This window comes from Marmota flaviventris, chromosome 9 (genome assembly GCF_047511675.1).
Source record: "Marmota flaviventris isolate mMarFla1 chromosome 9, mMarFla1.hap1, whole genome shotgun sequence".
NCBI classification, from domain to species: Eukaryota; Metazoa; Chordata; class Mammalia; order Rodentia; family Sciuridae; genus Marmota; species Marmota flaviventris.
This window is the reverse complement of record NC_092506.1, coordinates 53,818,475-53,833,857: the sequence shown is the minus strand read 5'-3', so window position 1 is coordinate 53,833,857 and position 15,383 is coordinate 53,818,475. Positions and strand designations below refer to the sequence as shown.

The 15,383-nt window shown below is 41.6% G+C and overlaps 1 protein-coding gene across 1 annotated transcript in view; it reads right to left on the bottom strand.

Moving 5' to 3' along the window:
* Scube2 (signal peptide, CUB domain and EGF like domain containing 2) overlaps positions 1 to 15,383 on the bottom strand; it is a 74,779-nt gene that overhangs the window by 4,759 nt on the left and 54,637 nt on the right. The window contains exons 17-21 of the mRNA XM_071616963.1: positions 9,285 to 9,455; positions 6,483 to 6,650; positions 5,656 to 5,817; positions 2,986 to 3,183; positions 1,438 to 1,590 (exon numbers count right to left, since the gene is read on the bottom strand). Coding sequence (XP_071473064.1) covers positions 1,438 to 1,590; positions 2,986 to 3,183; positions 5,656 to 5,817; positions 6,483 to 6,650; positions 9,285 to 9,455 — 852 coding nt within the window. The remainder of the gene's footprint in view (positions 1 to 1,437; positions 1,591 to 2,985; positions 3,184 to 5,655; positions 5,818 to 6,482; positions 6,651 to 9,284; positions 9,456 to 15,383) is intronic.

The following is a 15,383-nucleotide window of genomic DNA, read 5'->3' as shown; positions in this document are numbered from 1 at the left end:
ATTTGTGTCTGCCCCAGGAGTCAGACACTAAAAGCCCTTGTCTTGGGTGTTTGACATTACTTTAGGCAACTGCAGGACAGGAATAATGATCCTAGCTGTTGTCACATGTTGGAAATAAATTATGTATAAGTGTTTTTAAGAGAGACAGAGAATGCTATTTTTTCTAAACATCTAGTTTTTGCATTTTACCTAAAAACTTCCAATGGCTCCCTATAAGATTAAGTCTACAATCCTAAACTTGGCCCTCAAGGCCCTTCCCACCTCATCTCCTTTCACTGTTAAGCCCCATGCTCCCCACTCACTGGTCAAATCAGACCCCACACATGCCATCCTCTGGCCTTTCCTTCTTCCTGAATATTCTTCCTCCCCATTTATGCCCCCTATATTTTATTATGACCCAAATCTGTTCAGACTATATTCTGTTCCTTCCAAAAATCCATGCAAAATAACTGCTGCCCCTTCTGTGCTCACAGTGCTGTGTATATGCCCTGTTAAAGCATCTATGACAATATATACAGTTTTGTGTTCATATCACTAACCAGATTGTCTCCAGTACTTGGCCCAATTCCTAGCCTAGCAGAGGCTCATTAAATATCTGTTGGGTAGATGCATGAATATGTTCATGAATGGACAGATGACTCTTCCCTTCTAGACTATGAAGCCCCTCTAGGACAAGTTATAATTCATTTTATGCTCCGTAAATGTTCATCAACCTATTCAGAGAGTTGGGTCCCAGGGCTCAGGAGGACCACTCCTTCATTTAAAATGAAGAAAATGAAACTAGAGACATCATCTGACTTGCCTAGTCACAAAGAAAGTCAGTGGCAGAGCCAGAACCAGAACTCAGGCCTTTTTTCCTCCTTCAGGATTCTGTACAATAAAAGCCATAATCATAAGAAGTATTTATTGAGCAATTATGTGTGCCAGGTACTACACCAAGTCCTTTAGGAACTCTCACATTAAATCTAATGATTATCCTCATCAAACATTAAGAAAATGAGACTCAACTAGGAGTGTAGCTCAGTGGTACAGTGTGGGTTTAACATGCATTGAACTCAATTCAATGCCTAGCAACAAAAAAAGGAGGAGGAAGAGAAAGAGGACAAGGAGAAGGAGGAGGAGGAAAGAAGGAAGGAAGGAAGGCCTGGAGATGGTACATAGAATCACAGATGAGATAATAGCTGGGCTGTCTGACTTCAATGCCCACGATCCACTAAGCTGATCTTCTAAACCATCTTTTCATCCCTGTAGTCAGTGTCCCCAAATGCCCGCTTAAAATGTGGCACTTGTGAGTCAGCGATGTTCTTTCCCCTCACCATGGCTGCCTTTCTGAGCATGTGTGCTTGTCAGCAATCCACCAGCTGGCTCAGAAATTGGTTCTGTTCAAACTAGAGACGCCTCTGTCATGTGCTACTGTCCGAGCTTCACGGTGCTTACCGTCATACGTCACATATGGGACCTGAAACCCTCTGGCACTGTTCCCTTCATTGGACTTAAACTGAATCCACAGCTTCTTTGACCTGGAGGTGAAGGCGATGGGGCGTTCGTAGGTCTGGCAGGTTTCATAGGTTGTCACTGAATTGGACGATGCTGCAGAGTGAAATTGGAGAGGGTGTCATTTAAGATGCCACTGAGTGGGCAGACAATGAATCCTCATCTTTTCAAATACTCAAACCATAAAACAAGGTATGTTGAAGAGCCCTTTAGGTCTAGCTGACTCATCCTAACAGTAAAGCACTGGGAATAGAATAGCCTCCAGGGAAGGCTAGGCTTGAGCTGCCTGTGGCTGGGCACACTGCAGAGGTGGGGAGAGGGCCCTTGAATTTCAGAGCCCAGCTGCCATTATCTAATAACACTCACCCCCATTTGATGCATGCTTCTCAAGACCCAGAAGTGTGCTAATACCCATTTTAGGGACTTTCTCTCATTTAATCCTCTGTAAACCACAAAAAGTGGGTTCAACTGTTAACTCTTTTACAGAGAGGTAAGTACGCACCTAGAGCCACAGAGCCTGTCTGGGATAAGGTTGGGATTCAAATCTTCACTTGACATCAGACATTGTAACCATTAATAAGAATAGGAAATATTTATATAGTAGCTCAATGTGCTATTATTATTCTATTGATTTTTTTTTTGTTTTTGTTTTGGGTTTTATTTTTTTGAGATGAGGTCTCACTATGTTGCCAAGGCTGGTCTTGAACTCCTGGGCTCAAGCAATCCCCCCACATGAGCCTCCTGAGTAGAAGGGAATACTGGTGTGTGATACTGTGCCTGGCTTGCCATTATTTTTCTAAGTGCTTAACAAATTTAGTCCATCTAATAACCCTGTGAGACAGCAGTTATTATTTCCCCACTTTAATCATTACGGAGATGGCAGTGCCCAGATCATAGTACCAATAAGAGGTGGATTTGGAATTAAGCCCACTCAGAGGACTGCTGCTAAGCTGTGTTGATGGTGGCATCCCTTATGGACCTTGGGTCATGAGTCAGGATAGAGGGAGGGGCCCCTTCTGGCTGCATCATGCCTTGGTCCCTCCCCAAGTCAGGAGTTGCTATCCAGCGTGAGGCAGTGTCTGGAGCCAGCACTGCACATGCCTCATTTCCTCTCCATGTCCCAGTGGAGAGGGTCCAAAAATCCCAGTGAATACAGAGGAGAAGAATGACTTGCAGGGTCCCTGCCTCTGGGGTTCAGTAAAAGGCCTTGATGTATGGTTTTTGTCAAATTTATTATTAATAGTATTAATTTGGCACTGGGGATTAAACCCAGGGCCTAGCACATGCTAGGTAAGTGCCCTATGAATGAGCTACATCTCCAGCCCTTAGTCTATGTGTCATTCCTTGGCAACTCTATAAACTTACACCCCATCTCTGTTCTAATACGGGGGTGACAGTCTAGCCTGCTCCTCACATTTAAAGCCCGGGGAGCAGGTCCTCAGGCTTCCCAGCTGGCCTTAGGAAGAGAGGGAAGCAGAGGGTGAGACGCACAGGTTTTCCGCATCACCAGGTAGTCTCCACAGTCGTCCTCTATGGGTAGGAAGATCTCAGGGACCACAATTAAGATGCGGCGCTTGGGAGGTGGGTTGATGGTCCAGGTACACTCGGTGTTGGCTGGGTAATTGCCTGGATAGTTTGGGGATTCAATGTATCCTGTGAAATCTCCTAGCTCCCCACCACATCTTCTGTCTGGAAAAGGAAATGCCATGAGTTATAAGGGCTCAACACAGTCATCTCTCATGGCCCCTGCTAGCCTGGCTTAAGAACTGCCACATCCCTACCATATGGAGGAAGGGGCACAGAGATGGCGTCATCTTGGGAATAAGACTTAGGGCCCCCTTTGGGAGTCATTGTGAACTCTCACAAAGGGGCCACCCCTCGGAGTGGTGCCATTTTCCCATTAGCCTAAAGATGCTAAGGTCAGCTGTTAATGAACAAAAGAACAGATTTAGCTTTAAATATTTGCTTAGAAGTCCAAGTATAGGGGGAACCCATGGAATAGAACTTCTACGTCTGTCCAAGTAGGGAGAACAGAGCTCATTGCTCAATAAAGAACATTTGACTGAGGCCATTGATGAAGATAAAACAGATTTCTTCACTTTTCTTTCTGGTTACAACCACATTTTATTTCTAAGTAGGGAAGACAAAGAGCTAACTAATGTGCACAGGCACACCCTCCCCGCCCCCACCCTTGTCTTTATTCACCAAATCCCCACTGTCTAACACATGTCACCCAAAGCTCTGGGAGTTCAGGACTGAGAGGGATCTAGTCTTTGCCCTCAAAGAGGTTAGTGTTTACTATTGCCAGGTAAATCTGAGCAATATTGAAGGGAGCTGAGCACAGTGGCACACATCTGTAATTCCAGTGACTTGGGAGGCTTAGGCAGGAGGATCACAAGTTCAAAGCCCGACTCAGCCACTTAGTAAGGTTCTCAGTAACGTAGCAAAACCCTGAGTCAAAATAAAAATAAAAAGGGCTATGGATATAGCTCAGTAGTTCAATCTCCAGTACTAAGGGGGTGGGTGGGGGGAGAGAGAGAGAGAGAGAGAGAGAGAGAGAGAGAGAGAGAGAGAGAGAGAGAAGGGATTACTTTCTTCTTCTCTAATTATAATAGAGAGTTGTCATTATTAGGAAAAACACAGCCTTCAGGCTTGAATGGCTACCTGAGGAACTGTGTCACGTGGTCCTAAGGGCCAACAAAGGCCAGGGAGTGGGAAGATAAGGAAATTTCCTAACTCTGTGAACTTTGCCAAAGTCTCATTTACCAATAGGCTAGAAGATCATGAAAGAGAGTGAGCTTCCTGTGGCAGCAGGTATTTAAGAGGAACCTTGATGGCTGCTTATAAAGATGTTAAAAGAACTTCAGCTGGGTGGGGTGGTGCACACTTGTAATCCCAGTGATTTGGGAGGCTGAGATGGGAGAATAGTGAGTTCAAAGCCAATCTCAGCAAAAGTGAGGAGCTAAACAACTCATTGAGACCCTGTCTCTAAATAAAATACAAAATAGGGCTGGGGATGTGGCTCCGGTGGCTGAGTGCCCCTGAGTTCAATCCTCAGTACCCCAAAAATTCAAATGTTTCACTGCTCTTCTCCATCCCAAATTACTCTATTCTGGGGAGTCCTCCTTGCTCCCCTCAATTGCTATCTTAAAGATACAACACTAGGGGGCTGGGGCTGTAGCTCAGTGGTAGAGCGCTCCCCTGGCACATGTGAGGCACTGGGTTTAATCCTCAGCATCACATAAAAATAAAACAAAGGTATGTGTCCACCTACAACTAAAAAAATATATTAAAAAAAAGATACAACATTAGTTGAGCTTAACTTTTGGCCTTTACTAGAAAATTGTATGTAATGATTAAGGTGGGGAGGAGGAAAACCTGATGCAGCAAGTCCTTAAATGTTTGCCCCCTCATTGCTGTAAAATACAAGTTAAGCTCCTTAACTAGGCACACTTGGTGTGCCAACTCTTCTGTGCTCAGGCCCAGGGTCTCTTTCCAGAGGCCTTTTCACTTTCCTGGGTCTGTGCTTCTCCTCAGTGGCTCTTCAGTAAGATGCTCTTTCCTGCTCTGTCCACTATCTCCATCAAAACCTTCCATACCCTCCAGAGACCTTGCCTCATCTCTCCAGACTAGTGGGTTGCTCCTTCCTTTGCAGACACACAGCCTGGCTCCTGGCAGGGCTGGCCCAGCTGATTTATTCAGCAGGATGCCTGGCACACAATACACCCTTGAACAGTGCATGCTGGGCAGGACCCACTGAAACTATGCCCTGGGTTGGGGGGAATCAGGGCAAATCCAGCTGTGAGTGTGCCTGGGGAAGCATCCAGGGTCAGCAGAGGTAAGTAGGGGCTGTGGTGGAGCTTAGTGGCAGAGTGTGTGCTTAGCATGCACAAGGGTCAGGGTTCAATCTCCAGCACCTCACATACAAAAACAAGGAGAGTACCTCCAGGTCAAAGCTATTATCTCCATTTTAACAGCTGAGGAGACTGTAGTCCCGCCTTCCCTCAGTGCTTATCTGCATAGCTGTGAGCTGGGCTAAAAACAGACAAGGTTCTGAATGAACCTGGGAACCCTGGCCACTTTACCCTACCCTCCTCTAAGGCTGGACCCAGACACTTTCCCTCTTGATAAGGACCACAGAAGCCTTAGAGAGAGACCTACTTTTACATTGGGTAATGTTTGTGGAGCCATCAAAGTCCGTTGTAGTGTTTCCTGGACAAGAAATACAGTTATTTTTTCCGAATTCGGGCTGGTATGTCCCTGCTGGGCAGCGAATACATCGGTGAGTGGTAGTGTTGTAGAAATGTCCAGGTGAACACTGAACTGTGAGGAAAGGGTGAAGAAAATGAAAACAAGAAGACTGTATTTTTATTAATGCAACATGAAAGGTTTCAAAGTTTGTGAAATAAGTTTTTATGCCCAAATGAAGAAGTGCTTTCCTATCTGGGGTTAATGAACACTCAAACAGTGGGTTTGGGTAGGACTCGTGACACTGAGAAAACATGAAGGAGCAAGCTGTGCATGTCTTCAGAGAGTGTGTGGCTCTTGCAGTCAGTGGCAGCTGACATCTTCAGGCACAATGGTTGTGGGTATCAAGGATATAGACTGAGGCTGGGCTGAGGCTTGGTCCCCTGGGAAGAGACAGTGGAAGTGGGGTTCTGGAGAAGGGATAGGACCTGTACTGGGGTAGGGGAGCTCTAGGCCAGGGCACTGAGGTGGAAGAGGGCTGGAGGATGGAACCAAGGGAGCCCGTGTTCAAAACCTGCTCATGTCTCTCTGATCCATCCCTGGTCAGCCCTGTCCTAAGAAGCCAAGATGGCTGTGGAGAGACCCGGTCCAGGGAGTTCTAGCACTTCCTGCACAGGGACTGAACCCTTGGTTATTAAGCACCACACAGGGAACCTCTGGGCTGGGTTCAATGGAACCTTCACCAGACTCCCAGAGTACTCAAAAAGGAAATTCAATTCTAGGGGAAAGCAAATACTCACCTCTGGTTTCACAGTCCTGGAAGGAAGTTGCTCCCAGATGTTTGGTGGGGAGCCCTCCTCCACAGGGGAAGCAAGAAGTTCGGCCAGCTTCAGGCTGGAATGTGCCCAGGGCACAGAGCTGGCAAGGTTTAAAGCCATCCGCAGAATATTCTCCAGGTTGGCACAGACCTGGGGGGACCAATGGCCCTAGATAAGGAAGGCTCCTAGGCAGGCCATTCCCACCTCTCTTCTATAAGATCTGACTCTGGTCAGGCCTGTTACCCTATGCTGACCTCAGAGCCTACCTGAGTGAGAGAAGCAGAGTCAGCCCTGCCCTGCCACCCCAAGGAGGTGACTGGTGAGTGCCTGGTGTTTACGCACAGGGCTGCACAACAAGATGAGAACCAAGAGTCAAACAGCAGCTGCTTCTAAAATATAGGAAAGGACTGAGCATGTCTCAGACTTAGGCCTACACACTGCCCAGGGACCCCAAGCAGGAGTCACCAGAGAAAGAGGGAAAGAGAGGGAGATATCTTTACTCTGGAATCAATATGGCAATTGGACCCAGAAATACTACACCCTCATCCAGTGGATCACATCTTAGTGACACAGTGACTCGAAGAATCTCCCGCTTACCAATTATATTTACAAAGTTACATCTCCTTGCATTGAGGTGTGTCCTTTCCTACCTCAATGAGTCAACTAAATCCAAACTATCCAGTCCACATGGACAGAGGGACCCAAGGGCATTTACTTTAAGCAATGATTTCTCTTTTTTTCCCCAAGGTTAGGACAATAAACACAATCATTAACACACATACACACACACACACACACAAAAAAAAAAATCCTAAAGAACATGTTTCTTAGGAATAAGTTTGTCATTGGCAAGATGCTATAAAAATCTGTTGTCTCTTGTATTCTTAATCACTTCTCCTCTGTTGATTTTAATGGTTTTGTTTTTAACCATAAATTGTAGATATAATAGCATTTTAAAAATGTACAACCAGGGCTTGGGATATAGCTCAGTTGGTAGAGTGCTTGCCTTTCATGCACAAGGCCCTGGGTTCAATCTCCAGCACCAAAAAGTAAGCAAGTAAGTAAATAAATAAATAAATAAATGCACAACCAAGGGAAGAGTCTGGATGCTGTCAGACCTCGATTCTGACTCCAAATCCTCCACTTCTTGACTGTGTTAGTGACACAGTGACTTGAAGAATCACTGTGATAGGACCATATCATGAATAATTCATATCATATATTTAGCATAATGCTTAGCAATGGTAAGCATTCAATAAATGTTAGATATTTTTATTAATAATACTTTTCTTATTGCTATAAATGTATCTTTTTTCTTTTGGTACCAGGGATTGAAGTCAGTGCTTAACCACTGAGCCTCATCCCCAGCCTTTCTATATTTAATTTTGAGATAAGGTCTTGCTAAGTTGCTTAGGGCCTCACTAAGTTGCTGAGGCTGGCTTTGAATTTGTGATCCTCCTGCCTCAGCCTCCTGAGCTTCTGGGATTACAGACATGCACCACCATACCTAGCTTATAAATATATCTTAATAAGGTCACATATAAGGATGACCTGATGCCCAGAAGCTGCCTCTTATCACCCTTGCAATTAGTTCTGAAGTTTCACAACAAATCAAAGATATGGGAGGGATCATACACTCAATTAAAAGATCTGATGTTTAACTCAGAAACATCCCTGTAGCGCCGCGAGGAGTGGTGGCACACGTCTAAAATCCCAGCACTTCAGGAAGCTGAGATAGGAGGATCATGAGTCAAATCCAGCCTCTGCAACGATGAGGCACTAAGCAACTCTGTGAGACCCTGTCTCAAATAAAATACAAACTAGGGTTGGGGATGTGGCTCAGTGGTTGAGTGCCCCTGAATTCAATCGGAAGGAAGGAAGGAAGGGAGGGAGGGAGGGAGGGAGGAGAGAGAGAAAAGAAACATCCCTATAGTTGAGTTGAGTCATTTGGATGGGAACTAATGCTGTATCTGGGAGTCACTGGATGGAGAACCACAAGGCATTACAGGGGCCCCTGCACTCTGCTGGGTCTGTCAGTTAGAAACCACCATCCAGATCACATCTTCCACTGGAGCCTACACAGGTCCATATAGCCAGCCTTCCTCCCATTTAACAAAAGGAAGATGTTTAATAATAAAATAAATGGGAAAGTAGATCACAGAAACTAACCAAGCTTGGCTTCAAAGTTAACATTTTGTAAGAGATGATTTAAAACTTTTCAGAAAGGAGCTTCCAGTTTTAGCAAAACAACCAGAAGGATATATTTGTTTTAAATTAAAAAACCCTGAGGGTTGGGGTCATAGCTTAGCCCTTGCCTAGCATGTGTGAGGCAATGGATTAGACTCACAGCACAGCATATAAATACACAAGTAAAATAAAAGTACATCAACAACAACAACAACATTTTTTAAAAAAATCTCTGAATTTGAGATCAAAGCTGGAAAAAAAAGTCTTCTCCACTTGAACACTTTCAAACATTCCTTATGAACTGGAACTACTTGGATCTCAGATACATGTATTTAGGGTGAATAAAGCAAACAATTGCAACATTGATGATTTTCTACCAGTGTATTCTATGCCATCTTCATTCACTTGCTCATGTGAGCATTGGCACAGCATCAGGTTCTGACCCAAGCACTGGAGAACCAAACCAACCCAACATAGTCCTTACTCAGCCTAAGGTCCAGTGTTCGTCATCCAAAATCCTTGAGATGCCACTGTGCCTTAGTTTAGATAATGACATTGGAAACTGGAGGAGTAAGAAGAGACAGACAGCATCCTTACCTCCACATTCAGACACATTCCAAGCTTCTGGGGTCTTTAAGGACCCAAGATTTTCTGGTCTTGGGCATGGTTGACAAGTGATCTGTCCTTCCTCATTTTGGAAGGTTCCATTTGGACATAAAATGCAGCGTTCTTGTGCTCCATCATAATATGTCCCAGCCCTGCAACTGACTAGCCAAAGGGGGAAACAATCTGGTCAGTGAGGGACAGAGGCTGAGGAAGGATAACGTGAGTGCTAGAGATGAAGGTAAATAAACGATGTTCACCACACATTCCCCCAAACACAGTGGGCCCTGCCTCTGGTTCCCATGCATGCCTCTCTACCACGGTCCCTACCACCCACTGGGGGCATTTACAAGGCCATGAGCTCCTTGGGGCAGGAATAACAAGGGTCCTAATTATTTCTGTAGCAGAGACAGTTGATGTTGTTGAAGTGATATAAAAAAAAATTTGGATCTCCTTATTTCACAGGGCTATCAGAAGAGTATAAAGGCAAAAATCACTCATTGAACTTAGGTCTAGAAAAAACAGAGGTGAGAATTACTAATACTGATTGGTGGTATCTGGGAAGCCTTCCTAGAGGAGGTCTCATTTATGTTGGGTCTTGAAGGATAGATAGAATCTCCTCAGGTAGAAAGGTGAGCAAGTCATAAAGATTCATGCATGAGCCAGGCATGGTAGTACACACTAGGACCTATAATCCCATTGACTCCAGGGGCTGAGGCAGGAAGGTTACAAGTTCAAGTTCAGCCTGGGCAACTTAGTGAAACCTTGTTGCAAAATAAAAAATATAAAAGGTTGGAGACGTAGCTTAGTGGTAGAGTATCCCTAGATTTAATATTCCACACAAAAAAATCTTTTTTTTTTAAATTGTGGGAGCAGAGGAAGAAAGGAAGATTAAAGGTAGATTGCAAACATTACTAAATGCTAGGCATTTAGATTTTATTCTGCAGGAAAAGGAGCCACTGAAAAAAGAGAAACATAATCAGAAACTGTGCTCTGAAAAGCTCTCCCTTGGTTGGGTGGGTGGACAGTAATTCCTAGAGTCTTATAGCCTACTTCATATTTGTACTAAAATGAATTCATTCCAAAGAGTAAACTCTTGTAAATCCTTCCTAGAAGAATAACCAACAAGGAAACTCATAAACTATGCTGCTGGGGAGGTAGAGCATGCTTGCCTCACACCACCGCGGCCCAGAGTTCTAGAGGCAGAGCTAACCCACGCTGGGGTTCCTTATTGACCAAAGCATGTCTCCACAACACAACATCAGGATACACATAGGTCTGAGGCTGCCACCACCATGAAACTGGGATACCACCTCTTCTATCAAGGGACAAAAATAAGGACCTGGTAACATGTCACCAAGGTCCCTGTGGCCTGGCTGTGCCAGAGATTTCTCTACTAGGGGTGATAACAGTTGTCCTGTTGCTGAGGTAATAGGGAGTCTTGCATGGGGTTGCCTACCTTTTGTTTCTCCTACTAACAGCCAACTTCCTATGATTTCCTCTCACTAGTCATATAATCTCATATCTCTATATTCTCACATCCTACCTCATAAACATTTCAGCCAACCCTCCAGTCCCCACTTCCACCATCAGAAACTGTAAACCATTATGCAAATCTATTGACTATATGGTTGAAGATAACTGAACTCATCATTTCCAATTATAGTGACAAAACTGTAAATGTAAAAATAGAAGCTAACTGATATATAGCTATATGTTGGGTACATTGAGTGCTGAAATATTGATCTCTTCCTTAAAAGTGAGGTATTGGTAACCTATAGGGACACTGTAAGACAATAGGGCAGAAGCTGTAATACTTCATATTTACACTGCAAGAGAGGAAGTCACACAGAGACCATGAAAAAACAAGGGAGGAAAGTGCCCCAAACCAAGACACTACAACAAGAGAATCCATAGGTAGTGAGTGCAGTAAGTGAAATGTCAGAGGAGAAGTTCAGAATATACATAACTAAAATGATTTGGGTATTAAAGAACAACCTAAGTAACCAGATATAGGCAAAAATCAATCACTCCAACAAAGAGATAAGAGAACAAATTCAGGCAACCATGGATCAAACCAACAAAGAGATAAGAGACCAAATACAGGTTGCAAGAGATTACTTCAAGAAAGAGACAGACATACTGAAAAAAAAAAAAAAAAAAAACTAAACAGAAATCCTTGAGATGAAAGAAACAATAAGCCAATTAAAAAACTCAATAGATAGCATCACCAACAGACTAGACCACTTGGAAAACAGAACCTCAGACAACAAAGACAAAATATACAATCTTGAAAATAAAGTTGACCTCACAGTGAAGATGGTAAGAAACCATGAACAGATTATCCAAGAATTATGGGATAGGTAGGCAACCCCATCAAAAGATTTATTGGGATAGAGGAATGTTCAGAGATTCAAACCAAAGGAATGTACAATCTCTTCAATGAAATAATATCTGAAAATTTCCCAAGCATAAAAAATGAATTGGAAAATCAAATATAAGAGGCCTATGGGATACCAAATGTACAAAATTACAACAGATCTATACCAAGACACATTATAATAAAAATGCCTAGCATAAAGAATAAGGATAGAATTTTAAAGGCTGCAAGAGAGAAAAATCAGATTACCTATAAGGGAAGACCAATTTAGATCTCAGCAGATTTTGCAACCCAGACTCTCAAAGGTAGGAGATCCTGGAACAACATATACCAAGCTCTAAAAGATAATGTATGCCAACCGAGAATCATATCCAACAAAATTAAGCTTCAAATTAAATGATGAAATAAAAACCTTTCATGATAAACAGAAGATAAAAGAATTTACAGCAAGAAAACCTGCACTACAGAACATTCTTGGCAAAATATTCCATGAGGAGGAAATGAAAAACAACAATAAAAATCTGCAAAGGGAAGAACTACAATAAAAGAAAAGCCAACCAAAAGAGAAACCAAGTCAAGCTAAATACAAAAAATAAACAAAAATGACCAGTAATACAAATCATATCTCAATAATAACCCTAAATGTTAATGGCTTAAACTCACCAATCAAAAGACATAGGCTGTGTATGGGGTGAAGGTGGGAGTTCATAACCCACTTGAATCAAAGTGTGGAATATGATATGTCAAGAAATTTGTAATGTTTTGAACAACCAACAATAAAAAATTAAAAAAAAAAAAAGACATAGGCTGATAGATTGGATTTTTTTTAAAAAAAAAGACCCAATAATATGTTGCCTTCAAGAGACTCATCTCATAGGAAAGGACACCCACAGACTGAAGGTGAAAGGTTGGGATAAAATATATCATTCACATGGTCTACATAAGCAAGCAGAGGTTTCCATCCTCATATCAAATAAAGTAGACTTCAAGCCAAAGTTAATGAATAGGGATAAAGATGGACACTTCATACTGCTTAAGGGAACAACATCAACAAGACATAACAGTTACAAACATTTATGCCCAAACAATGGAGCACCTACGTTCATCAAACTCTTGTCAAGTTTATGAGTCAAATAGATCACAACACAATAATTCTGGGTGACTTAACACACCTCCTCACCACTAAATAGATCTTCTCAACAAAAGCTAAACAAAGAAACTACAGAACTCAATAATACAATCAATAATTTAGACTTAACTGACATATATACAGTATATTATCCATCAAGGAGTGAATATACTTTCTTCTCAGCAGCACATGCATCCTTCTCTAAAACAAACCATATGTTATGCCACAAAACAAATCTTAGTAAATACAAAAAAGTAGAGATACTACCCTGCATTCTATTAGACCACAATGGAATTAAATTAGAAATCAATGATAAAATAAAAAATAAAAGCTACTCCAACACCTGGAGATTAAATAATATGCTACTGAATGAACAATGGGTTGCAAAAGACATCAAGGAGGAGATTAAAAAATTCTTAGAGGTAAATGAGTACACCAATATAACATATAAAAATCATATAATCATCTCAATAGATGCTGAGAAAGCATTTAATAAAATACAGCATCCCTTCATGTACAAAATGCTAGAAAAACTTTGGATAACAGAAACATACCTCAACATTGTAAAGGCTATCTATGCTAAGCCCCAGGCCAAAATCATTCTAAATGGAGAAAAATTAAAAGCATTCCCTCTAAAAACTGGAACAAGACAGAGATGCCCTCTGCCACCACTTCTATTTAACATAGTTCTTGAGCCTCTAGTCAGAGTAATCAGACAGACTAAAGAAATTAAAGGGATACAGATAGGAAAAGAAGAACTCAAATTATCACTATTTGCAGACGATATGATTCTATACCTATAAGACCCAAAACATTCCATCAAAAATCTCCTAGCATTCAGGAAATGAATTGAATTGATGAATTCAGCAAAGTAGCTTGATATAAAATCAACACCCATAAATCAAAGGCATTTCTGTACATCAGTGACAAATCTGCTGAAAGGGAAACTAGGAAAACCACCCATTTACAATAGCCTCAAAAAAAAAAAACCTAAAATACTTAGGAATAAACTTAACAAAAGAGGTGAAAGACCTCTACAATGAAAACTACAACACGCTAAAGAAAGAAATTAAGGAATACCTTAGAAGATGGAAAGATCTACCTTGTTCTTGGATAGGAAGAATTAATATTGTCAAAATGACCATACTACTAAAAGCACTATATAGATTCAATGCAATCCCAATCAAAATCCCAAAGGCATTCCTTTAGAAATAGAAAAAGCAATCATGAAATTCATCTGAAAAAATAAGAGACCCAGAACAGTCAAAGCAATCCTTAATAAGAAGAGTGAAGCTGGTGACATTACTATTCTAGACCTTAAACTATACTACAGAGCAACAGTAACTAAACAGCATGGTATTGGTTTCAAAACAGACCTGTAGACCAGTGGTACAGAATAGAGGACACAGAGTCTAACCCATATAACTACAGTTATCTTATATTTGACAAAGGCACCAAAAATCTACATTGGAAAAAAGATAGACTCTTCAACAAATGGTGCTGGGAAAATTGGAAATCCATATGTAACAAAATGAAATTAAACCTCTATCTCTCACCATGCACAAACCTCAAATCAAAGTGGATCAAGGACCTAGGAATTAAACCAGAGACATTGTGCCTATAGAAAAAAAGGTAGGCCCAAGTCTCTATCATGTCAGATTAGGCCCCAACTTTCTTAATAAGACTCCTATAGCACAAGAATTAAAACCAAGAATCCATATCATTTATGAATCCATAAATGATATGGATTCAAACTCAAAAGCTTCTTCTCAGAAAAAGAAACAATCATTGAGGTGAATAGAGAGCCTACAGAATGGGAGCAAATCTTTACCACAAGCACATCAGATAGAGCACTAACCTCTAGGATATATAAAGCATTCAAAAACCTTAATACCCAAAAGAAAAAACAAATAACCCAATCAATAAACGGTCCAGGGAACTAAACAGACACATCTTGGAAGAGGATATACAATCAATCAACAAACATATGAAAAAATGTTCAACATCTCTAGCAATTAGAGAAATGCAAATCAAAAGTACTCTAAGATTTCATCTCATTCCAGTCATAATGGTAGCTATCAAGAATACAAACAACAATAAGTGTTGGCGAGGATGTGGGGGAAAAGACCACACTCATATATTGCTGGTGGGCTGCAAATTGGTGCAGCCAATCCGGAAAGCAGTATGGAGATTCCTTGGAAAACTTGGAATAGAACCACTATTTGACCCAGCTATCCCACTCATCAGTTTATACCCAAAGGACTTAAAAATAGCATACTACAGCCATATCAATGATTACAGAAGTACAATTCACAAAAGCTAAATTTTGGAACCAACTTAGATGCCCTTCAGTAGATGAATGGATAGGGAAACTGTGGTATATATACACCATGGTACATTACTCAGCATTGAAAGAGAATAAAATCATGGCATTTGTAGGTAAATGGATGAAGTTGGAGAATATAATGCTAAGTGAAGCAAGCCAATCCCAAAAAACCAAAGGCTGAATGTTTTCTTTGATATGAGGATGATGACTCATAATGGCGATGGGAGGGAAGCATGGTAGGAATGGAGAACTTTAGAT